The following is a 26,458-nucleotide window of genomic DNA, read 5'->3' on the forward strand; positions in this document are numbered from 1 at the left end:
TAATGTATCTTTTTCTCTGTACCGGAACCCTACAAATTGTACAGTGCTGTGGAATATGTTGGCACTATATAAAATGTATTATTATTAGTAGTAGTATGGGGCATTGAAGGGGCTCTATCAGCAAAATCATGCTGATAGAGCCCCACATATGCGTGAATAGCCTTAAAAAAGGCTATTCAGGCACCGTAAATGTTATGGGATAAAGGAAGAGATGGTCTGCAGACACTCCTTAGCCTTTAAAACATCCCATTTTTATTCCATAGCGATTAAAACGATAGCATACAAAAAGGGTGTCCGTAGAAATACACACATGGTGCGTTAAAAGAAGACGCTTACGCGTTTCGGGGTGTCCCCCTTAGTCATAGCATGTTACACTTACAACATCTAAGGACTAATAAATGTTTACATACAGGTGTAATACCTGATTGCCCTGTCACGTGCACATTGTAACATCTTGGAGTACAATAAAGTTTTAAGTAGTCAAAATTGATCTATCGCAACAAAACCTTCAATTTCATTGAATAAACGTATTATATAAATTCATGACATACATATAAATTGTTGTAACTCTTTGATTCTTATGAAATTTACAATATTATATGTCATTATAAGTTAAATGAAAAAAGAAAAAAGAAGAAAAAAAGAAGAAAAAAGAAAAGAAAAAGAACCTTAACCGCATGATGCAAATTAGCAGCCTGATACATCATTTTAGAAAAGTAAAGGTTAAACCGAGTAAATTCATTATGAGCAGGAAACGGACGAATATATAAATAAATACATACAAATGCGGGTTAAAGATATTTATGCTACATAACCCACAGAAAGTTGCCATGTGATACGCAACAAAGCTAGTTGCCATGTGATACGTAACAAAGCTAAAAGCAAAAATATTTTGAAGGCTAACAAAACGGCAAGCGTAGTGACGAATATATACATCGTCACTACGTGACTCACAGATTATGAAAAAAAAACCAATCCATAACAGCTCAATATAGATACAACTCTGCTTAGCTCTATAACTTAATTATACTTTACTCTAACCTATATCAAAGGCATATAGTTTACAAGCAGTGAACAATCGCAGCAACACCATCCCCGCTACATGGCCGCGGAAACGTAAAAAGGGGAGAAGAGAGAAGAAAGAAAAAAGGAAACAAGCTCCATCAATGCGCCACTTAAGGAGAACAACCATTACATGGGTCCGAAAACTTCGCAAACCTATGATACACTATTTAATCGTCCCATGAATACAGAATAGAACGTACAGAATGTGCATGATAAGTCACGTGATTAAAAACTACCAATTGAAAGCTAGGGCGTGGCCTCATTTATAGTCAGCATACACAGTATCACAACTCCTCCTATCCAAAATCACGTGACAAGGTTTAGCCTATGGAAAATTAGAGGCAGGATTAGCCAGTAAGTGTATTGTTATACTGTAACCCCTAATGAAACATAGAATTTAGCATCATCAGTGAGGACAGCCAGGCCTCCTGACCCCCATGATGGAAGCGGAAACATGCCGTACAAGGTATACAATATAGAAAATACAAAAATTATTTTTCTGGCCTGTATACTTTAATAAATGTATGATATGTCGGTCCTGATGTTCATTCCTGTAGGAGCTCTACAATTAAAGTTTAAAATGTACCATGCCTCTCTCTTAAGTAGAGTAGTTCTTAAGTTACCTCCCCTAATAGATTGATTTATAATTTCCAGCCCAAAAAATCTAAAGGTTTGCATGTTACCCTTATGTACTGTAGCGAAGTGACGGGAGACTCCCGACATTCCTTCGTTTTCTGCTTTACTGCTGTCTCTTATGTGTTCTAAAATGCGTACCCTTAAATTCCTTGTAGTACAGCCGATGTAGTCGACATTACAGATGGTACATTTTATACAATAAACTACATTGCGACTTTCACAAGTAATATGCTTTTGAACAGTACAGCTAAAATTCGCTGCATAGCTGGTTATGATTCCTGCATCTTCACCATATTTACAGACCTTACAGTTCAACAATTTACATTTAAAGAAGCCTTTATTTACTTCATGTGTTGGGACAGTTTTCTTATCCAAAGGTAAGCAACTAGGTGCTAAAAGATTCCCTAGTGTATCTGCTCTCTTGGCTATATAGCTTACTCCATTAGTCAGCAATTTATTGGTGATTTGATCTATTTCCAAAATTGGAAGGTTTTTTTGGATTATTTTCTTTATTTTATTAAATTGCGGGCTGTATTTTGTGGAAAAAACCAACCTGTGATCATCTTTACATTTGTTTTTGTTAATTTGTTCACCTAACAGTAAAGTATCTCTATTTTTATTTTTTATTTTATTACGTGCTCGTTCTAGAGTCCAGCTGGGATAACTTCTCATTTTAAGTCTTCTAATAGTTTCTTGTTCCAGTAAGGCATAATCCTCACTGTTGCTGCAAGCCCTCTTTGTTCTTGTAAGTTCCCCTATAGGGATACTAGTTACGGTATGTCTGGGATGGCAGCTGTTTGCCCGCAAAATGGTGTTTCCTGCTGTAGACTTGCGGAATAGTTTAGTAGTAACACTATGAGTGCATGCCGAGCCCTCCAGTGTTACATCCAAAAAATTAATACACTGAAAATCATGAAAATATGTGAATTTTAAACCATAAATATTATTATGTAAATAATTGATAAACTCTGGTATGGGCGTCGTATCTCCATCCCAAACAATTAGGATATCATCGATATAACGCCCATACCAGAGTAAATGAGAACAAAAGGGGTTAACTGATGTAAAAATGAATTTTTCTTCCCAAAATGCTAATAACAGATTAGCTAATGAAGGCGAGAAGGGGGCACCCATAGGGGCCCCCTTCAACTGTAAATAATAAAATTCTTTGAACATAAAAAAGTTATGAGAAAGTAGAAAAAAAGTGACTGAAAGTATGTACTCACAGGAGGGCTCGGCAAATGCACTATATTTATAAAGATGGAACGCTAAAGCGTCAATCGCTTCCTTGTGGGGAATATTGGGGTATAAGGAGCAGACATCACAACTCAACCAACTATATTCTTTTTTCCATACAAAATTGTGAAATGTTCTAAGTACTTCCCTGCTATCCTTTATGAAACCCATTGTTCTACTGACCAATGGTTGTAAAATATTGTCTAACCAAATTCCCAGTTGTTCACATAATGAATTGTTGCTAGAAATAATAGGCCTAAGGGGGGGGGGGAATAACCCCCTTGTGTAATTTAGGTAGCCCATATAGCACTGGCGTCATAGGGGTGGTATTATACAAAAACTTCGCCTCCAAATCAGTAAATATACCGAGGGATACACCTTCATCGATCAAGATTTTAAGTTCCTGGCTAAATTTGTCTGTAGGATTGTATGTAAGGAGTTTATATCGTCATTGTTGGTTATAAAGAAATGTCTCTTGATAGTAAGACCTCGGACGAATTTGTTGACATCCATCAATGTTTGGAATAAGTTGAAATTAGTTCAAGCATATCTTCAGATCTTGAGGTTAATCCACCTGGCAATCCTTCACGCCAATCTGGCAAATATAAAAAATCCCCAAAAAACGGGATAGAAGAACGCGAAGAGGTTCAGGAAGGAATCTCAAAAAGAACCAGATACGCAATGAGGAAATAGATGTAAGACCACCTTCAAAAACAGATGAATCAAGTGTGGTTAATCAACAAATTCGTCCGAGGTCTTACTATCAAGAGACATTTCTTTATAACCAACAATGACGATATAAACTCCTTACATACAATCCTATTATTGTATTGTTATATTAAGCTACCCCCCCCGTTTTAAAATAAAACCCTAAAACAGAATGTGATAAACTTACTGAACGTGCACAGGGGGCGGGCATTCAGGGTGCGCCGTCTTCTTCATCCACGTCTCCTCTTCCTCCGATGTCCTCGGGTCCCGTCCTCCTCCGGCGCTCGTGAACTGACACTTGCTAAAAAAAAATGGCCTGGGCGCATGTGTAGTAGCATGCTGCTTCTACTACTGCGCATGCGCCCAGGCCATTTTTTTTAGCAAGTGTCAGTTCGCGAGCGCCGGAGGAGGACGGGACCCGAGGACATCGGAGGAAGAGGAGGCGTGGATGAAGAAGACGGCGCACCCTGAATGCCCGCCCAGTGTGCACGTTCGGTAAATTTATCACATTCTGTTTTAGGGTTTTATTTTAAAACGGAGGGGTAGTTTAATATAACATTTACGGTGCCTGAATAGCCTTTTTTTTTAAATGGGGAGCAGTAGTTAATTTTTTCAAAATGCAGCTGGACGTAGATATGGGCTTCTCTATAGGATTTGAAAAATATGTGTACCAAAGTAAACGAATTGACAAACAGCCCCCCCCTCCCCCCCCCCCAAAAAAAAAAACTCTGAAAAATGAATTATAATATGCAGGGAGAAGAGTGTGAGAGGATTGGTTTACATTGGCGCCAGAGGACTTTACTCAATTGGGAGGCTTTTTTTGGAGACAGATTTTTGGGCAGAGCGTCAAAATCAGCGCCAAAAAACTATGTTCACTGACCCTTAGTGGATGGACTCCCGTTGTTTGGGTCCCCCGGCAGAAGCAAAGGACGGAGATCCCAGCGCAAGTGTGAACCTAGCCTGACGGAGACTTGTGACATGGCAGAAGCTACAGAAATCGCTGGCTGTAATTACTCCTTGCCTTACTGACATCCAGTATGGCTTTATTTTAGGACATATACCGTATGCACTGTCGGCGGTCTAGATGTACTTTTAATGGCTTGCACATTTACCCATTATTTCTTATGGCCCCATACACACACCCGTGTTTGATGATGATTCTATATAGGGGGGTCAATGTTTATTCACACAGGGCCGTATATAGTAATTATTGCACAGAGTGTCTGAGGGTAAACCATTTTCATCATCATTGCTCATAGCCTTGAGTCTACTGAGGGATCTGTAAAAACGTTCCGAGAAAATAGCACATGGATCACAGTGAGCTAATATAATAAATAGCACATGGGTCAGAGTGAGATAATATAATAAATAGCACATGGGTCACAGGGACCTAATATAATAAATAGCACATGGGTCACAGGGACCTAATATAATACATATATGAGGAGCCCCTCCAGTAAAGTTTAGCAGGTCTCACAACAGGCCACCATACCGTCCAGTCCAGGGGCGTAACTACCGTGGTAGCAGCAGTAGCAGCTGCCACAGGGCCCGAGCCATTAGGGGGCCCGGTGACAGCCGCTACTGCTGCGTTTTTTTTTTTTAAAAGTCCGTTACGGGCCCCATTCACTTGCCGATCCTGGCTGGGCCGGGATTGGCAAGTGACACTGCGGGGCCCACAGAGGCTATCATTATACTCGGGGGTCTTTGCAGACCCCCGAGTATAATGATCGGCGCACCGGGAGGGGTAAGGTAACATAAAAAACAGTGTTACTTACCTCTCCGCGATCCTGCCAGGCCTCCGTCATTCGTGTCTGACGTCACATGACCCAGGCCAGCTTCCCGGGTCATGTGACGTCTGACGTCATTAAAGCTGGACAAGAGCGGACAGGACAGCTGACAGGAACAGGTAAGCAACTGTCTCTGTTCTTTTAATGGTTTTAATCCCCCGGGTCTCCGATTATTATACTCTGGGGTCTTTTCAGACCCCAGAGTATAAATGTTTATCGGTGTCCACAGTGGGACATATGGGGACACTATGGGGGGTAATACTGTGTGTGCAGGGGCACTATAGGGGTTAATACTGTGTGTACATTGGACACTATAGGGGTTAATAATACTGTGTGCATTGGACACTATAGGGGTTAATACTGTGTGTGCATTGGACACTATAGAGGTTAATACTGTGTGTGCATTGGACACTATAGGGGTTAATAATACTGTGTGTGCATTGGACACTATAGGGGTTAATAATACTGTGTGTGCAGGGGACACTATAGGGGTTAATACTGTGTGTGCATTGGACACTATAGGGGTTAATAATACTGTGTGTGCAGGGGACACTAGGGGTAAATACTGTGTGTGCAGGGGACACTAGGGGTAAATACTGTGTGTGCAGGGGACACTAGGGGTAAATACTGTGTGTGCAGGGGACACTATGGGGGATAATACTGTGTGCATTGGACACTATAGGGGTTAATACTGTGTGTGCAGGGGACACTATTGGGGATAATACTGTGTGCAGGGCTTACTAAGGGACATAATAGAGTGCGGAGGAGGGGGTCAGTCGAGGTCTTCGGCATCGGTTTGGGGAGGGGGGGCCCCATGTCAAAAGTTCGCCACGGGGCCCCGCCATTCCTAGTTACGCCACTGGTCCAGTCGCTGGGCCGGGAGAACAGCGCTCACTGCAGCACTCCTCTACCGCCCATGTGTCTGCCACCACTGGTCGGATACCAAGCGCCGGCGTGCTGACGTCCTGTCCTGGCCACGCCCCTTCCATTGCTCTACCTCGGCGTCGCTGGTCTCTCAGTAACGAGCCGCGGTTCAATATGGCGGCCGCGATCTTTATGTTGTGAACGGCGGCGCTGTTGTTTTCCTTCTCTCTCCTCTTTTCTTCACACACAGCAGCAAGGGACATTCACAGTAACTCCACAGCCTCCACAACCGCCTGACCTTCACCTTCCCCGGCTGCTGCATGTCTGCAGCTGACAGGGGGCGTTTTACTGATAATTTCTTCACCTGTCTCTGCAGCACCATCAAGTACCTGACCTACTTCAGGTCCAGGAAGAAATCTCTTCAGTACTGCAAGATCAAGGACCCCAAACTGGAGGAGATGGACGAGCAGAGCGTGGAGGTGAGTGAGGAGATGCGGGGCTTTGACAGGTGGCTTTCCATATAGATGCAGCAGGACTGGGCCATGGCTGTGATCTGGGTAAGGAGTGTTATCAGCACCCTCGGGGTGTAGAAGTATTGGGGAGCCTGTTTACCTACCATGAGCCTGACTCTTAAGACTAGTTATTAGACGTCTATGAAGGATTTAAGCCGGTGGGCACTAGAGACTTGGATGGCTAGTTGCCTTTGCAACCCGCTACATCTGTGGTGTGGTGCCAAGCGTTGCAAACATCTCACAGAAAAATCATACACAGATTCCTGAGGTTGGCTTTTTATGGAAACAGTTCTAGGAAATTATTCTCAAGACTGTCCCTATGGGAAATCTCATTTCAGAACTGCATGTGTAATTGTGATCGGGGATTTTACATGTTTTCAAATCTATGGTTAAAGTGTGGGAAAAAAAACAAGCAAAACACTACAAACCCATGAAAATCCTGTTTTTTCTCATATATTTGGTGGCCCACCTGGTTCTTGTAGTGAATTGCTGCAGCAGTCAGAATGTGGCAAAGTCAGTGGCTGTCCTGGGCTTTTCTTATACACATTGATTTGCAAGCAGTTTTCCTACAGATGTGTTGGGGGAGCAGCACCTGGCGATGTTTAGGAAGTATATCTTCTAGAAAACTTTGACTTAATGGAAACTATTTTGATTCCACAACAGAAATTTTTGTAAACATTTTCAAAATATAAATATGCTCTAAATGTAAGGCCTGGTTCACATTTGCATTCAGTATTCCGAACACATTGATATAAGCAGTGAGCACTGAAAGCATATGGACCCCATAGACTATAATGGGATTTGTGTGTTTCCGCATGAGTCGTGCAGAGAGGAAAGTAGTTAATGAAGTACCTTTCTGTCTGCATGTTCCGTGTGGACACAGCGCAGAAAACACACGGACCCCATTATAGTCTATGGGGTCCATGTGTTTTCATAAACTCACCGCTTGTTAATGCGTTTGGTATTCTGTTCGGGGGATCACCATGCGGACTCCTGGAACAGAATACCTAATGCAGATGTGAACCAGGCCTTAAAGAGGACCTTTCACATCCTCAGGAACATGCAGTGTAATATACCGCTAGAAAGCCGTCAGTGCGCTTTCATGTTATGTGCCCCTGGTGAAGAGCTATCAGTGACGGTACCGTAGCTCTGCAGTGTCAGAAGGGCATTTCTGACAGTCTGTGAGGAACGCAATTTCTCAGTATAGTCTATTGCGCTGTACTGTGAGAGGGGACGGCGTTCCTTACTGGCCAGCGATGACTAGAGATGCGAAAACACTATTCGAAACAGCCGTTTTGAATAGCACGCTCACATAGAAATGAAGTGCTACTAAAAAACTTTTCAAGGCTAGGGGCCCCTTTAGCAAGTCTATGGAAAAAAATGCATTGTGTTTTTTTCCCCACATCGTTTTTCACAGAAAGTCTGATATTTTTCTTCTGTAAACTTTCTGCCTCTCTTATTCTGTACGGAAAATGCCAGTGACATTGACATGGTGCACAACACACAAGCGTTTTTTGAAATTGCAAAATTTGCATTAAAAAAAAAGCTGTGTTTCCGCACTGTGGGGCCTCATCCTAAGGTTAAGTTCATACAGAGTTTTTTGATCAGGATTTTGAGGCCGTATTAGCCTCAAAATCCTGACCAAAAAGACGTCTCCCATTGAAATCCGTGGGAGCCGGTCAGGTGGTTTTTTCCAGGAGCCGGTTTGTTCTGGCTCCTGGAAAAAAGAAGTGAGATGCTCATTCTTTAGGCCGTTTCACTTCGCGATACGGCCTGAAGACACTCCCTCCTCCCGACTAGGCCCATTCATTGAGCCTAATTCAGTGCACTGGCATTCAGTCGCGGTTACCCGTATTTTGGACCAGAACCTGAGGCGGCCTCCACCTCAGGTTCCGGTCCAAAAAACCCCATGTGAACTTACCCTAAAGGAGTTGTCCCACCATGTGAAGACTAGAACTTTTCTTCTGCTCTACCTTCAACCTGAGTGCAGTCAGGTTGGAGATAGCCGAGTGCTGTATTTTGGCTATCCCTAGTGCTCCCACTTAAGTGACCACTGACCAACATCATGCCCATTCATGTTAAATCTGTCCAATGTCAGGTCACCCTCTGAAGCAATGTGGAATGAGGGATAAATAGAGTGCAAACTGGTTTGAACATAATAGATCCCGTGGAGAACCTTAGTGATGTCTCCATTAAGGAGACTTGCCAACTTCCCTTGCTAATTGTTTTGCAACATTATTGCTACTGTACTTCTGCAGTGTTGGGGCTTTATAGTTTTTTTTTTTTTGTTTGTTTGTTTTTCCTCCCACTTTAACACATAAGGGAATTTGCTTTCGTGAGGGGTTTCATTTAGTATGCTGTACAGTTGAGGAATAAGGTGTATTTGTAATGGGTCATAGATAACTACTGCTTCTAGAGTACCATATGATACACTGGAGTAGGTATCGGCCAGGGAACTTATGGATGAAAAACACCCTGGCCTGTGTCTAAGGCCCGGATTGTTAAGGGAGTACAGGTGGCCTGAGCCCAGAGGATAATCTTGATAAGTCTTTGGATGTTATTTGGTACCTGCCTCCCTAGAATGAATCCCACTTGGCCACTATTCATTAATTGGAGAAGTTAAGCTTTCAATCTTTTAATTAGAAAAAGCGAAGATTTTGACATCAAGGTTAATGAGTCAAATATGGCGATAATGAACCACAGCCAGTTGGTTCTTTTTAGGCTTGGGTATTACAGTGATCATGAGATCTAGGAAGCCTGATGGCCTTGTGGTAATTGGTTTCAATAGTTAACTGTATGGGGGAGGTAGGAGCAGTGACTTTTCGGTAATACTGGGCGGAAAAGCCATCTGTCCCAGGGATTTGCTCCGTTCAAGAGCTTTCAAGGCAATCTCTACTTCCTCTATCTCCTGGGGCATTTAGGAATTCTAGAGCCAATTGGAAATAAGTAAAGAAATCTGAGATATGAATCGATTCCCTGAAAGGATTGGGTATTGTGGTCAGAGTACAGGCGGGAATAAGAGACATGGAATGCATTGTATATTTTGGCTAGGTGTGAGATAGTATGGACCTGATTAATCTGCTGTCTGGAACCGAGTGCACTTACAAAGTAGGTAATTTAGTTTGTTAGCCTATTTGTAATAGGTAGCCTGCACTCAGCGAACATATTTTGCAGTACAGTGGATGAGGAATGCTCCAATAGGTACATCAAAAGGTTTTGCTGAGGGCCATGTCATCAATCCCCCTGCTTGTATATACTTGTCAGTGAATCGTATTGTTGACATATTTGTGCATATTTGGTGGTTGTGACACTTTAAGGAGAAAGATATTACCTTTTGAGGGGCTGCCGATTCTAAGGGTAATTACTTGTGATCACAGGAGAAACCTTGTAGTTTTGTCATTTATGGTCTGTGAAAGAAATTCCCTTGAAGCTAGGACAAGCAGATAAAGGGATTTTAAAAAATCAAAACACATAATTTTTTTCTGGGCATCAGAGAAGGGGGGGAATGTCAGACACAGTTTCACAGATTAAATTAAGGACAAAGAATAAACATGAAGGTGAACTGAGGGGGGATAGGAATCATAAACAAGGGGGTGTCTGTGAAACATAAGACTAAGCCTAACATTATAAAAACTTTTAATGTCAACCAAAACTCGATCACTACCATGGATCAAGATTTAGACAAAAGCTGGGTTGCTGCCGTCATTCTTCCCAAGCTCCTTTGGATTAGAAAAACTGTAACTTGCAAGGTGTTTGTTTTTCTTCCCTTTTTACTTTATAACTGTTTGTTTGTATGTCACCCTTTGTTTTGTCTTTTTGTAAGCACTGAATCTTTTTTTTTTTTTTTTTTTTATTAAAGTGTTCACTTTAATAGTGGCCCTGGTATGCTCTACAGATCCATTGCCTTTAAAGTGTGATTGCCATCTGATGAGAGATGTATGTGCATGACTTAGTTTTCTATTACACATAATCAGTAGGTGGTAGCAGTGTGTATCTGGAGTGCTTTGACTGTGTTGGGCTAAGGGCTCATTCACACTATGTAAATGCCAGCTTATTCTGAACGTAAAAAACGTTCAGAATCAGCAGCGTATAAAGCAGATCCATACATTTCTATGGGAGCCGGCATACGAGCGCTCCCCATAGAAATGAATGGACTGCTTCTTTCACTGCAAGCAGTCCCATTGAAGTGAATGGGAAATGCCGGCGTGTACAGCTCGGCATGAGCAGAGCTTGCCGTATACGCCGGCACTTCCCATTCACTTCAATGGGACTGCTCACAGTGAAAGAAGCAGTCCATTCATTTCTATGGGGAGCGCTCGTATGCCGGCTCCCATAGAAATGAATGGGAAGTGTCCGGCAGCCCTGCTGTAACGCCGGCGTGTACGGCTGTGATACATGCTGGCGTTCCGTAGTGTGAATGCACCCTTAGACTTGCACTCAGCATGCAGCCTGAGTCAGTGTGTGCAAGATTGGGTGAAGTGAATTAATGCCTGAAAACTGCACCCATTTCACGTGCTAGGGTGGCCCATACATTACACACTACCAGGAGTCCTAAGTATGGCCAGGGCCCAATTCCTCTCCTTCTTGATGTGAGATGCCACTGAAATAAACTTGCCCCGATAAAGGTCTTGTTCTACCCTTTGCAGATGCAAGGTTTTCATAAAAATAAAGCGGCTATATGGTCAGTCATTTTCTCCGCTATTGTTGAGTTAGATAGGAGTGACTTACTAAGACACCAACTAAATGGTATAGGTAGCTTGCCTTTGGGATCAAATTCCACAAGTACCATGTTATGGTCAGACTAAGAGCAATGTACATGGTGGGCAAATAACAGATGAAGAAGGGTGGAGGAGTTGGTCAGAACCCAATAAATATATGTATAACCCATATATCTCTTCATTTTTTGCTTGATACTTCAACTGTGGTTCGCTTCATAACTAGGTACAATGGAAAACTATTAGCGCCATATTGGCGTTTCTCAGCTTTCCCAGCAATGGATATAAACCTCATTCACATGGAACTGGCTTTCAATTACAGAAACTTTGAAGCATGTGAATAACCAATAATGGCTTCTGCTTTTTACAGAACCAATGAGGAATAGGAGATTGAGCCATCAGGTTTTCTTTGCACCACTGCATCAATAGTTTCTTCACATGTGCTAGATTTATGCAGAATCCACAAGTATTTGGCACCCCATGGATGGGGATATCCACAACACACAATGGACATTTTCTATGCAGCGATAAGATCTTTGAGAATAAGTAGCAAGTAACCCTACAGATTCTGCCCAAAAGTCAACGCACCTATCCCATTGAATGAGCCAATGTCTGTTCTCTGCTGTCTTCATTTGCCCAACAGACTTTAAATGGAGCAGCAGCTTTCATGCTTGACCATTACTCACTTTATTGGGAGTTTCTTGGAAGTTTTGACCATACAGCATAGAGTGAAATAGGAGATGTGCAGCCCTACTTAAACATACCTTTTGCGGATGTTGTAAGTGGTGGAGTCGCTGTTAAAATAAAAATCTGGCCCTATTCTCTGAAATGCTGTCTGTTTCATGCCCCTTCTCCTGTAGCATCCAGTCAGTGTAGGAAGTAGGGAGCACTTCACCGTGGCGGGCTACTTTGTGGCACTTCTGGTTGGCGCAGGCCACAGAATAGAAGTTTTCTAGTGATGCTGCTGCTAACAGTGTGCTGTTAAATACAAGTGCAATTGTTTTGAATACTTTGGCACAATAAAAAAGTTGCAGAAGTGCAGATGGCATAGTAGACAATAGCGTGACTATGGTGTATTGTTTGTAGTATTTTGTATGATATGTCTCCTGTTTTATAACCTTCTAGTAATAAGTGGTTTGGAATATGACAAGTTAACAATAACTACATGGTTGTTTAGTAACCAGTTGCTCTCTGATACAGGACTCTGTTAATGAGACCGATAAATAATAACTATGACTTGTTCATACATGTTGGTATAAATATATAATATTGTTGCATCTTTAATAAGCGTATACTACCTCAGGGAATAGTATTACATTTTTAACATTCCCGGGTGTTGCATATTCACATAGGTTTTAAAAATGTACCGTGTATGTCCTTATTCACACTAGGGAGTCAGAAGCAACACTTAGATGATATTTTTCTAAGATATGCAAATCAGCCAGCAATTTCGCTTCTCTGCCTTTTGGCTAAGATCAAGTGTAGTATCTGTTCTTATCAGAAGCAGGAAGTAGGTGAAACCACCTGAGGTCCATCCTTGGGGTGTAAAGGCGGGAGTAGACCGAACCCTGTGGAGATGAGAATGGAGAACTACTTTGGGCATGTTGCCAGGGAATGCAGTCAGTAATCGGTTCCGCCAGTGGTTTTGGCTCTGGCCACTGCAGGGGACCGACAGCGCACTGCTGACGCTGGCAACACGACCACCTGGTGCCTCAGTGCCAGTGGATCTTGGCTGGCGGCCGGGGAGCGCGCGAAGGCCACTTGTGTTGTGCCCTGGGGGCTGAGTGGACCCTGGGGTGCCTTAGACCACTGGGCCTGGGAAACCCACTGGTTTTCGGCACATTGCTTGGCACAAGTTTACACCTTTTTGAGCACCCCACTCCCTATGCCTGGTTTACCAGAGCGGGAGAATTTTTATAGATCCGGTGGGTAAACCGGGCCTTGAATGGCACTTTACCACATTGTTTAGATGTTTTTTCACCTTCTTTTGTCACTTTTTTTTGTGTTCGACGAAGGGATGCTGTACCATTTTGGGACGCCCCCGACGGTCTTCTGGAGGTGAAGTCTGTAATGGACTTCCCTCCTGTCTCTTGTTGATCCTCCCTGGGTCGACTGGGGAGGGCGCAGGTCCTTTGGTCTGAGTCCAGGAGTATCCCAGGTGGTGGCAGCCCGAGGAGAAACTGGACAATGTCAGTCCGTAGTACCCTAGGTGGTGGCAGCCCAAGGGGAACAGGGCAGTTTGCGGGCTTTCGGCTTCGACTGTTAGCCCACTGGTACTCGACTCCGCTCGGCACCTTTTGGGCCTTGTGGGGAAGGGTTAGTCAGGAACCCCCCTCTTCCCTATTGGGGAGGGAAGGGTAAGTTTTTGACAGACCGCATCCTGGGCACGTTTTTATTTAGTGGCACTCCCACTTTTTTTCGTGCGCTGGGTGTTTACGTTGGCACTGTTTGAGGCCTTCGATTTAAAAAAAATAAATAAAATCGATTGTGCAAGCACAATGACTTTGGTTCAAAAAACCACAACAAAATCTGCTACAAAAAACACTGCATTTCTATCATTAAAATCACATTTTTTTGTAGATCACAAGTAGGAATAGCCTTAAGAAAGGCTATTCTTCTCCTACCTTTTGATGTCTTCGCGCCGCTTCCATCTTCTTCAGGAGTGTCTTCTTCTGGAAATGGGTTCAAACTTCTAGGCCTCGGGCAGAGCCGACTGCGAATGTCCACAGGCCACAAGAAAATGGCCGCTTACTTCCATTCACCTCCATTCACAAGGTGCAATCAGTGCGTTCAGTTTTGGTGTCTGATATGTAAATTAGGTTCTCTATTGTTTGGTGTTTTCCAGGAATGGTATTGCCATCACTGGAATAGCATCTATTGAAGGACACACAGAGTTGGTGGAGGTGATGAAAAGGTCCACTTTAAAGGGTACATCCACACATGTCAGAATTACATGCAGGTTACACTAATAATTCCATTGTGAATCTGTAACAGTCTTCTTATTTTACATGTGGATTTTGTTGTAGTCTGTGAAATCTGTAGTGGAAACTTAATACTAGATAATCTGAAGCAAGAGAACCTTTGTCTTTATCCATGCAGGCAACCTCCTTTTCTTCCCACCTCCCCTTAACACCTTGTCAACATCGCCTGTAATAGTATGGCGGATGTTGGCACTTCAAATATAGTACCCACTCAGGGAAAAGCAACGCCGTAGGCGCCGTAATTCCCACAATCAGTCTCCTCTTTCCTGAAAACTATCACTGTACTCCTGAACAAGAATCTGGGTGGCAATCTGTCTCCATGACAGTCAGGAACCTTTTGAAAGTTTCTAGGTTCCTCCTCACTATACTTCTATTATGGGCTGCAGGAGGCTGCCTGTAATAGAAGTGATCGGACTTTACAGTATACATTGTTTGTTGGTTTGTTTTTTTTGTTTATTTATTCGATGCTGCAGTATATAAAAATCACATTCCAGCTTTGTATTCAACTAGTGATTTCTCCATTTCTGTTATAGCTTGAGCTGCAATATTGGTAGCTTATGAGACTCTCAGCTTTCAAGTGACACCAGAAGCCCTTGCATAAATTTGAAGTGACTCCTATCCCCCCCCCCCTTTTTGTTATCTGCTAAGTGTGTATATACTGACAATCCGTTGGAGAACAGGAATAATCGAGAGGTGGACCGCCAAAGTGGGGGTAACCCTCAAAGTCCGACTAACTTCATTACCAAAATCGGGTCTTTCGAGAATCAGTCGTTTTAAAACTGAAAACAGCGGAGGGAAAAGTCCTCCGTTCAGGCAGACACTTTGGCACGGATGTAAATGTAGCCTTAAGTACAGGACAGATCTTTATTTGACTTGCTAGGGAGAACTTTAGAACTTGCTTTGTGCTAAAAGTACAATACAATAATATATTACAGAAATATTCAGCAAACCTCTCTATACAATAGCATAAAAACTGAAATGACTGTTGCTTTGTAAACCATTTTGTATAATTAAATAGTTTTGTACAAACAATATGTTTTTCTTCAACAAGTTTATTTTTTGCACACACTATTGATATATGAAAAAAAAATCGTAAGTGAGAGGTATGGTGTAATGTATGTTCCTAGTAAGACTTGCTCACATCTGCTTTATTTCCATTGTTCTGCTCCATTATAGGAGTAGAATAATAAAAATAATAGTAGTGCTGGATAAGTTGTATGAGAGACACCAGCAACGCCTAACTGACTTCTGGTTCTTGAGATAATATCTGCGTTAGAGGCTCCATTGGCATGTGTGAATAGAGCTTAAACTTTCTTTTATAAACAGGCCTCTCTAACTCTTCCTTACTTGTTTTACTTAGGGCATAGCAGAGGTGTTCAGATGTTTCATCTGCATGGAAAAGCTGAGAGATGCTCGCCTCTGTCCACACTGTTCCAAACTCTGCTGCTTCAGCTGTATTCGAGTAAGTGTCACTTACTATTCTGTCATTGAGGTTGTGTTTTCTTTTTTTTTGTGTTCTGCCAAATCATACTCCTTATCGGGGCCACACGGTGGCTCCGTGGTTAGCACTGCAGCCTTGCAGCACTGGGTCCTGGTGTTCAAATCCCGCCAAGGGCGAAAAAACATCTGCAAGGAGTTTGTATGTTCTCCCCGTGCTTGCATGGATTTCCATCCCATATTCCAAAAAGACATAGGGAGCGTTCACACTACCGTCGGTGTCCGACATATAGTGTCCGCTCCTAGTGTCCGCTCAAAATCTGTCACGGACACTAGGAGCGGACACTAGATGTGTCCGTGACACCTGTCATTCACTTGAATGGGCATCGAGTGCGTTCTTTTGCACTCCGTGCCCGTCCTTCCCTGTCCGCAAGAGAAGATGTCCGACTTCTCAAGCGGACAGAAAAACCCTGCATGCAGGGTTCCTCTGTCCGCTTGAGAAGTTGGACATCTTCTCTTGCGGACAGGGAAGGACGGGCACGGAGTGCAAAAGAACGCACCCGATGCCCATTCAAGTGAATGACAGGTGTCACGGACACATCTAGTGTCCGCTCCTAGTGTCCGTGACAGATTTTGAGTGGACACTACATATCGGACACCGACGGTAGTGTGAACGCTCCCATACTGATAGGGCTCACAATGTACATTTTTTTCCCTATGTGGGGCTCACAATCTATATATAAAAAAAAAAAAGGTCTAGGTATGTTGTTAACTTGTATCCACTGGCGTTCTTTTGACTTTACGTAATGCATTTCAAAAATGTGTTCATTTTATTTAAGGTTATTAGCCAAGTCAATTCACTTGGTGCTCATATCAAGCAGTCACATTGCTTTTTATTTATTTATTTATTTAAATCTTTACACACCTTATGCAGATATGTAACAGTAGAAATGTTACATACTTAAATGGGCTCTATCAGCAAAATTATGCCATATGAGCTATTCAGGCACCGCTAATGGTATTTTAAAAGCCCCTCCCCCCATTTTAAACTAAGACTGTAAAAACATATATGCAAATTATACTTACCGTGCACGGGGGGGAGTTCGTGCAATGGTGGACGTCATCTTCGGTCCCGCCGTCCTCTGGTGTCTTTTTCCAGCGACGTCCTCCTGGGCTTGCTTTTCCATGCCTCCTTCTTCTTTTCTTCCAGTGGGTTGTGTTTAAACTCCACGCGTGCGCAGTATCGCTCCCTCCGGAGCACTACTGCGCACGCTCCGGTGCCATTTTTGTCATAGTTCTAAGGGGAACTATGCATGCTCAGTATGCTCAGTTCCCCTTAGAACTACGTGAGCGTACTGCACATGCGCAGTACCGTCGCAAACTTCCATTGACAAAAATGGCGCCGGAGCGTGCGCAGTAGCACTTCGGAGGGAGCGATATTGCACACGTGTGGGATTTAAATGCAACCCACTGGAAGAAAAGAGGATGAAGGCGTGGAAGAAGAACCCAGGAGGACGTCGCTGGAAGAAGACACAAGAGGAAGGCGGGACCGAAGGTGACGTGCACAAACTGCCCACTGTGCACGGTAAGTATAATTTGCATATATGTTTTTACGGTCTTGGGGTGCATTCACACTACATAAACGGCAGCTTATTCTGAACGTAAAACACGTTCAGAATCAGCAGCGCATAAAGCAGTTCCCATTCATTTCTATGGGAGCCGGCATACGAGCGCTCCCCATAGAAATGAATGGGGGGGGGGGGCTTTTAAAATACCATTAGCGGTGCCTGTGTAGCCTTTTTAAAGGCTATACAGGCATATGTGGGGCTCATATGGCATAATTTTGCTGATAGAGCCCCTTTAAAATCTTTTAATACTATTACTTATGACAAACCAAGTGATGTTATATGAGCAAGGCTTGGCAAAAAGATAAGGAAGGGGAAATTGGGATTAAGAGTTGCCACTGTGGAGTAAGAATTGAGCCAGAGACCCTATACCTTCTAAGCCTTACCAGACACCCACAATGATGACAGTGATGTATATTTTCATACAGACTGGCCTCTCTGGTCTTACTTACCCAGTAATGCATTGTAAAGACTTAACAAAAAGGTCTAGATTTGGAATCTCAATGGAATGAGGTCAACGACCGTATAATCTTTCTAGTTTTATATTGCAATTGTTGCTACCTTGTTTATACTCAAAAACAAGGGAAAAGTATAAGATTAGTTTTCAACCAAACATAGTTTTAGTTTTCATGGAAGAAGGCACAGTTCATATAACAATGGTATCTTGGTTTGTTCTATACACTATCACATTACATCCTTTGTGATACATTGCAGATGGTGTTTGGCATTTGAAACCTAAACATATCAATACCAGTGCATTATTTAAGGAGGACCTGTCTCCTCCCCGATGTATCTGCTTGCACAGAAATACTTGTATTCTTTATAGAATAACTTTACTAGAGCATCTTTTCTTACAGCATTGTGTTGTTCCTGTTAGGGTATATTCACCCTGTGGAATTTGCATTCCACGTGTGAACATTTCCACGCGGCTAGCCGCAAGGGAATGCCGGTGCAGTGCATCCAGTCGCAGCATTCCGCTCCGTTTTTGGGCCTGAAGAATGGGCCTAATCGGGAAGTAGCCTCATGCTTAGTCAGCTGCGGCTTAGTCAGCTGCGAATCAGTGGCAAGATAGAGCAGCTCGCTTCTTTTTTCCGCTGCTAGCTAGCGGAAAAAGAAGCGAGCGGCTCCCATTAAAGTCAGTGAGGCTGATTCTGCGTCAAAATCCACTCAAAAAAACTCAGTGTGAACATGGCCTTATTCTTCCACCCTGTTCCTCTTGTCAAACTGGCATATCACTATCTAGCCTGTCAGTCTACCTGATCTGCACAGTTTCTTAAAAAGCAGTAGGGATAGAAACCTGCAAAGAGCTAGAAAGGTAAAAGACAAAGTGGCCAATTTGGTGTTAATGAAGCCACTCAGTTTGAGAAACATTCAGCGTTGAAGTGAGGTAGTCAAAGGGCCTGAGCTCCAGATTCAGCAGACATTGTTGGCCCTCTAATCTAAAAAGCATGACCAGGGATAGACCATGGACGTTAAGTTATATATCAATGAAATTGTATAGGAATTCTGCGAGGAGAGGGGAAATTACCAGGGCCATTTGGCCTAATTATTCCAGGTTTAGTGTATGGGGACCTAATTTGGGGTTTGGAAGAGGGGAGGGGGTTATCGGGTTCACAAGAGAGCATTGGGGTGCATAGGGGCAAGCCACAGTTTCTCAATCTCTGACCAATTTGGATAAGCCTGCGATGTAGTCCAGAAGGGAATGCATCGCAGTTGGATGGCTCAGTAGTAATGAGGAAGATGTGGAACCAACATACCCCCAACCCCTCTGTCTGCCAACATAACTAGTCTCTAATGTCCTTTAGCGGTCGAAATGAACTGGAAAATGGCCCTCTGCAAGTCATGAAAGATAAAACGGTGACTGTCACAGGAGAGTCTCAAAGAAATATTATAGTTTTGTGAGTAGGGTGTTTTTCACAGCAGAGAATCTGCCCAGGAGTGAAATATGAAAAGGCTCCAATTATCCAACAGTGTCTTAAAGGGGCTCTATCATTTGGAGAAGTCATTTTTAACTAAGCACATACTTGCATAGCTTTTAGAAAGGCTATTTCACACATCTCTTTTGTATGTAAATCTCCTCAGTAGTTTTTGAATGAGACAGTTTTTATTCTTATGCTAATTAGCCTCTTGGTGCACCCCAATAGTCTCTTCATGCACTCCTGTCTGCTATTCTTTCCTATGTATGTGTACAGCACAGGCTGCTGCTGATGACACATCTCCCTGCTCGCACACACAAAGATAGGAGAGAATAGTAGAGAGGAGGCTGCTGGTAACTTCCTGTGCTGGCTGGAGGCTAATTAGCATATGAATAAAAACGGGTTTATTCAAAAACCACTGGGGCGATTAGCATACAAAAGGAAAGTGTGAAATAGCCTTTCTAAAGGCTATGCAGGTACAGTGGGGCAAAAAAGTATTTAGTCAGTCACCAATAGTGCAAGTTCCACCACTTAAAAAGATGAGGCGTCTGTAATTTACATCATAGGTAGACCTCGACTATGAGAGACAAAATGAGAAAACAAATCCAGAAAATCACATTGTCTGATTTTGTAAGAATTTATTTGCAAATTATGGTGGAAAATAAGTATTTGGTCACCTACAAACAATCAAGATTTCTGGCTCTCACAGACCTGTAACTTCTTCTTTAAGAGTCTCCTCTTTCCTCCACTCATTACCTGTAGTAATGGCACCAGTTTAAACTTATCAGTATAAAAAGACACCCGTGCACACCCTCAAACAGTCAGACTCCAAACTCCACTATGGTGAAGACCAAAGAGCTGTCAAAGGACACCAGAAACAAAATTGTAGCCCTGCACCAGGCTGGGAAGACTGAATCTGCAATAGGCAACCAGCTTGGATTGAAGAAATCAACTGTGGGAGCAATAATTAAAAAATGGAAGACATACAAGACCACTGATAATCTCCCTCGATCTGGGGCTCCACGCAAAATCTCACTCCGTGGGGTCAAAATGATCACAAGAAGGTTGAGCAAAAATCCCAGAACCACGCGGGGGGACCTAGTGAATGAACTGCAGAGAGCTGGGACCAATGTAACAAAGCCTACCATCAATAACACACTACGCCGCCAGGGACTCAGATCCTGCAGTGCCAGACGTGTCCCACTGCTTAAGCCAGTACATGTCCGGGCCCATCTGAAGTTTGCTAGAGAGCATTTGGATGATGCAGAAGAGTATTGGGAGAATGTCCTATGGTCTGATGAAACCAAACTGGAACTGTTTGGTAGAAACACAACTTTTCGTGTTTGGAGGAAAAAGAATACTGAGTTGCATCCATCAAACACCATACCTACTGTAAAGCATGGGGGCGGAAACCTCATGCTTTGGGGCTGTTTCTCTGCAAAGGGGCCAGGACGACTGATCCGGGTACATGAAAGAATGAATGGGGCCATGTATCGTGAGATTTTGAGTGCAAACCTCCTTCCATCAGCAAGGGCATTGAAGATGAAACGTGGCTGGGTCTTTCAACATGACAATGATCCAAAGCACACCGCCAGGGCAATGAAGGAGTGGCTTTGTAAGAAGCATTTCAAGGTCCTGGAGTGGCCTAGCCAGTCTCCAGATCTCAACCCTATAGAAAACCTTTGGAGGGAGTTGAAAGTCCGTGTTGCCAAGCGACAGCCCCAAAACATCACTGCTCTAGAGGAGATCTGCATGGAGGAATGGGCCAACATACCAACAACAGTGTGTGCCAACCTTGTGAAGACTTACAGAAAACGTTTGACCTCTGTCATTGCCAACAAAGGATATATAACAAAGTATTGAGATGAAATTTTGTTATTGACCAAATACTTATTTTCCACCATAATTTGCAAATAAATTCTTACAAAATCAGACAATGTGATTTTCTGGATTTGTTTTCTCATTTTGTCTCTCATAGTTGAGGTCTACCTATGATGTAAATTACAGACGCCTCTCATCTTTTTAAGTGGTGGAACTTGCACTATTGGTGACTGACTAAATACTTTTTTGCCCCACTGTATGTACTTAGTTAAAAATGACTTTTCCCAATGATAGAGTCCCTTTAAGACCATGGAGCAGTAATTCACACAATAAAGCATAGTATAGGAGGGGGAAAGATGGATCTTTAAGTATTTGATGGACGGTCCCTACTGTTGGAAATTAAAGTTACAGCATAACAACTGCACGGTTGTTCTAGGAATATTAAGTGAGAGGGCCGCTGTCTTAGAGGGATTAAACTTTATAGCCAGATGGTTGACTGTAATCATAAAGGGTTTTCACGAGGGTAGTTAGAGAGATGTGGGGGACTGTTGAGGGTAAGAACAACATTGGCAGCAATGAGAGAAGCTTCCCTGTCCTGACCTTGATGCAATGTCTGGGGTTAAGCATATATAGACTGCCAGTGGTCAATACAGAGCGCAGAAATAAGCCTGGAAAGCGGGCAGCCCTGTAAAGTGCCATTTGTAATGGGAAAGGAGCCAGGGGAGGAGTGATGAAGTTTTACTGTGACTGTAGGGGAGGAATGTAGTACTCGAATCTCCTGTTAGAATGTCCCCTGAAAGCCAAAGGCTTCCAGGAAAGCCATCATAAAAGAACAGTCAATACGATCGAGCTATTTCTCTGCGTCGAGGCTAGGGAGGAGGACTGAAGTTGAAGAATGATTTGTTACCTCTGACAAATCCACAGTCCTTCTGATGTTATCTCCTCCCTGGTGACAACGGGCTTATAGCTTTAGCGCTCCTGGAGATACTTGTTAGATTTGAAGACTAGAGTTAAGTAGGAATGTAGTATGAATGGTGGAATAGGTGGCCACCTCCAAAAAAGAATTGATTAAATATTACAAATGGGTCAGAAGGTCAATTTGAAATAAGTCTGGGTTCACATTAGCGCTTGAACTGAATTTGGGATTTCTGTCTCTGAATCTGCTTAAAAAATGCAGAGAGAAAAGTCCTGCCAGCAGGCAGAAACTGGTGGACCTGATTACTGTCTATGGGGTCTGCAGGTAACCACTTTTTAACTGGGTTAGCTTTCGGGTTTTTGGACCCGAAGAACAGGAAGCTGAATGCTAATGTTAACCTAGTGTAAGTGAACCCATCAGGACCTGGGACATTGTCATTCGTAAGGTCTTTTAAAACACCTGTTATCTCCTCAGCAGCGAATGGAGAATATTCATCTATTTCTTTGTGCTGTTATAAGAGAAGATGCTACTGAGTTGTCATATTATGGGCAATACTTGTCAGGTCCTCTTTTAACATTCTTGTTTTTCATCATCAGTCTGACACGATCAGCACATGAATGTTCTGTTCTGCTGTTGTGCCTTTAAACCCTTTGTATAAGATAGTTTCATTTTACTACAGTATAACGTTAACAACTTTCTCATGTCATGTAGCCTATAAAAAGATAGTATCAGCACACCCAAACTTTGCGATTGTGTACAGACCAGGAGATATTGCACGATTAATAAAATGTATGGGGGGATTCAAATCTCGTTTCAATAGTTGTTTAGCTATTGAGAGAAAAAAAACCTGTCAATTTAACTTTGACTTTTTTGTCTACAGAGATGGCTTACTGAACAAAGAGCTCAGTGCCCCCACTGCAGGTATGATACTGATGTGATGCACGTTTTAAAATATATGTTGTTTTTCTGTCCTATTTATATCATGTTTATGGTGTCCATTTAATATATACACTTAGATGTATGTATACTTAAGGCTATTCGGATCATGTTTTTTACATGCATTTAACAGATGCAGAAGAACAGATACAAATGGCCATCCGTTTACAGATGTCTATGTAAACGGATGGCCATCTGTTTGTGTCTGTTAGAGCCAAAGACTGATATTTGTGGCAGGTGCCATACAGTAACTTTTTACCCATAGGGTCCCATTGTTTAAGGATCTATATGTTTAGCATATACTTTATTTTTTTTCCTGAATACTCCTGTATAGAATAGTTCCAGTTTGCTAATTCATACTTTTTGGTGGTATAGGGGCATTTCACACTTGCGCCCAGTGTCTGGTTTGTGCATTCCACCGGGTTTGCATCTTCAGCCCCGGCGAAACTGGACAGGGGACGGAAACCCGGCGGTCAGTTTTAAAACCCATTCACTCAAATGTGGAATGGGTTTGTAAGGGTAACTACCCGTGTCCGGCCGCTGCCTGTTCAGGGAAACCATTTTTTTAGCGAACACAAAGTCAGACATGCAGAACTTTGTGTCCGGTTAAAAAAAGCAGTTTCTGCGCAGTATGCTGAGTTCTATAGTGAACTACAAGAAAATGGCGCTCGGGCATGCGCAGCAGCACTCAGAACGGAATGTGGCCGGGATTTAAAAGCGCAGGGGCGAGACTAGATGGAGGTGGTTACGGCAAGTGAGGAAGAGGGCATAATGGACCACAAGCAATGAAGGTGGGCGTAGAAGAAATATCTTTGTCCTGGTGATGTTAGGGTTCTCTCAGAAGGGTTGGTGAATGCCATTAGAGTTGGTAATGGCAGTCTTTATTGCCTGATAGAAATGGCCCACATGTATCTCTCTTCACATGCGTCCTGCTTGGTAAGCTGTGGGTTTTTTTTTTTTATAGCCTGCTATAAACATTTACATAGTGTGACAATTGGGGATAATTTAGCATCAAAGGTAAGCGTTTTTTCCTGGACTCTACAGAGGTGTTGGTGGCGCTGGGTGCCAAATTAACAGCAGGTCCTTTGATACAATCCAAAATAAATGGCTTTATTCAGCTGAAAACAAAACAAAAAACAAAAAAACAAACAGCCTAGCCCACGTACAGGGCAATACCTCACTCCTTGAACCCTGACTTATCTGCTGCTGGTTTTATATACTTTATAGTGCCGGACCCATGAGCAGTACTGGGCCTACGGCTAATTTACATGGCTGTTTTCAGAACAATGAAATTCTATGAGGCTATTCACATGGGTTAGACCACAATAAAACGGGATGACAAAAAAATGGAACATTCCCTGTTTCTTGCGGTTTGTCATCAGTCACTCATAAACCCATGTCTATGAGGAAGCTGTGAAAACGGGTGTTGAATGGATGCAAATTGTGAAAAATGGACTGTTTTGTGTCAGTCATGGAAATAAGGCCTTATTGGTGTTGGGGATGGGTGTTTGGCCTCCGCACAAATTGATGATGGCCTATCCTATACAATGGGCCATTAGAAAAAAAAAAACCTCTTTTGATTTATTGCATTCGCCTTAAAAACCACAAGTGCTGCCTTTTACAATCCTGCACTGATGTCCAAACACCCAGCCTTGTTTGTAGACTGCACATAGTTATATAGATTTTTGCGCTTGGTTATTCAAATTGCTTTAGATATTAAAATAATAGCTATTATTATTATACTGTTATTCGCACAGACCCCTAACATTATGCTGATGTGTAGTACATCACTCGCTAAGAACATTGCCAGAAATGTACTTCTCAATAAAATTAAGAAAATCTAGTAATCTTCACATTAATAGCGAGTAGTGTTTTTCATTGACTCAACAGACTAATATCTAAATAATTTTTTGTTTTGTTTTATTTTGTCAGAGCTCCCCTGCAGCTTAGGGAGTTGGTTAATTGTCGTTGGGCAGAAGAAGTTACTCAGCGACTTGACACACTACAGTTATGCAGCCTTAACAAACATGAAGAAAATGAAAAGGACAAGTAAGTGAAGGGTTTATGTTTGTCTTGCTTACTTACATGTCTTTCATTTTAATTTTGGTTGGCACGTACTATACGACTACCCTCGTAAGTACTATAGGACTAGTACTAGTACTAAGTTATTAAAATGTTTGTAAATCGTTTAGCGAAACCATATACAATAATTGTTCTGTAAACCATAATGTGAAACAGCCAAAGTGGCAGAGGGCACAGCGCGACTGACTAGAGGGGAAGAAGGTGTACACAGTTCTTCCAGGTTGTATAGCGAAGTACAGTGAAAGGTCAGTAGCTCCTGATGACTGGCTGAGGAATCTACTCAGGGATCCGAAATCTTGGTGAACCTGTCAGGGAACCCCCCCACCCCAAGCCTTGTACATGAGTTGGTGCATGAACAGGATATTTCTTTATTTCACAGTTCCTTGCTGCTCTTGTAGGAACATTTGGATGTTTACAATCAAATAAACTTTTAAGATAAAAACAGTTTATATTGATTGCAACTAGCAACAATAACATGTAAGTCATCTATACCAGAAAGTCACATTCTGGGCTGCAGGATCCCAGGAGCATCCAAGTGTGACTCCTTGGATTCCAGGATGTCATGCCAGTTGGTATAAAAAAAAAAAAACCCTGCAATCCCAGAACATCTATATCACTGATGATGTCCTCACTCCAGGTTGCCTCCACAGTTTCATGTATGTCCAGCCCACCATCCCCCAGGCTGCCTCCACAGTTTTGTGAACTGATGGTTCAATGGTTAAAGCAGCCCTGCCCACTGTAATCTGTTATCATTTGTGGAAACCATTTTTAATCAAATACTTAAATTAAATTTTTATTATTTTCTAGTAGGCTATCAAGGTTCTTTCGGTAACTTTTCCCTTCTGTTTTATTTAAATTAGTCATAGGGGTGGGGAGCAGTTTTATCTTATCATGCTAATTTTAAGTGTGTTGTATCATTGAAGTAATACGGCATTGTAAGGCTTTCCTGTTTGCATTTCTCAATTTTATTTTTTTCATTTTTTTTTTTTTTAAAGATGTGAAAATCATCATGAAAAGCTCAGCGTATTTTGTTGGACATGCAAAATTTGCATCTGCCACCAGTGTGCTCTCTGGGGAGGAATGGTGAGTTAACTTGTTAAGCTCAGCAGTGTGATATACATGACATGGTCAAAATGAAGTGATCATATCATGGCCAACCTTATTACAAAACTTTGGTCATTACTACAGAGGGTGGACCATTATTCTATTTTTCTTTCCTCC

At 42.5% G+C, this 26,458-nt stretch overlaps 1 protein-coding gene and 1 pseudogene across 1 annotated transcript in view; both read left to right on the plus strand.

Moving 5' to 3' along the window:
• Positions 1 to 6,445: 6,445 nt before the first annotated feature.
• Positions 6,446 to 26,458, plus strand: part of TRIM37 (tripartite motif containing 37) — an 81,083-nt gene continuing 61,070 nt past the window's right edge. The window contains exons 1-5 of the mRNA XM_075264869.1: positions 6,446 to 6,775; positions 15,865 to 15,966; positions 23,100 to 23,140; positions 25,088 to 25,204; positions 26,233 to 26,320. Coding sequence (XP_075120970.1) covers positions 6,617 to 6,775; positions 15,865 to 15,966; positions 23,100 to 23,140; positions 25,088 to 25,204; positions 26,233 to 26,320 — 507 coding nt within the window. The 5' untranslated portion in view covers positions 6,446 to 6,616. The remainder of the gene's footprint in view (positions 6,776 to 15,864; positions 15,967 to 23,099; positions 23,141 to 25,087; positions 25,205 to 26,232; positions 26,321 to 26,458) is intronic.
• On the plus strand, positions 12,973 to 13,095 carry LOC142196364 (U2 spliceosomal RNA; annotated as a pseudogene).

Source organism: Leptodactylus fuscus, chromosome 2 (assembly GCF_031893055.1).
Source record: "Leptodactylus fuscus isolate aLepFus1 chromosome 2, aLepFus1.hap2, whole genome shotgun sequence".
NCBI lineage: Eukaryota > Metazoa > Chordata > Amphibia > Anura > Leptodactylidae > Leptodactylus > Leptodactylus fuscus.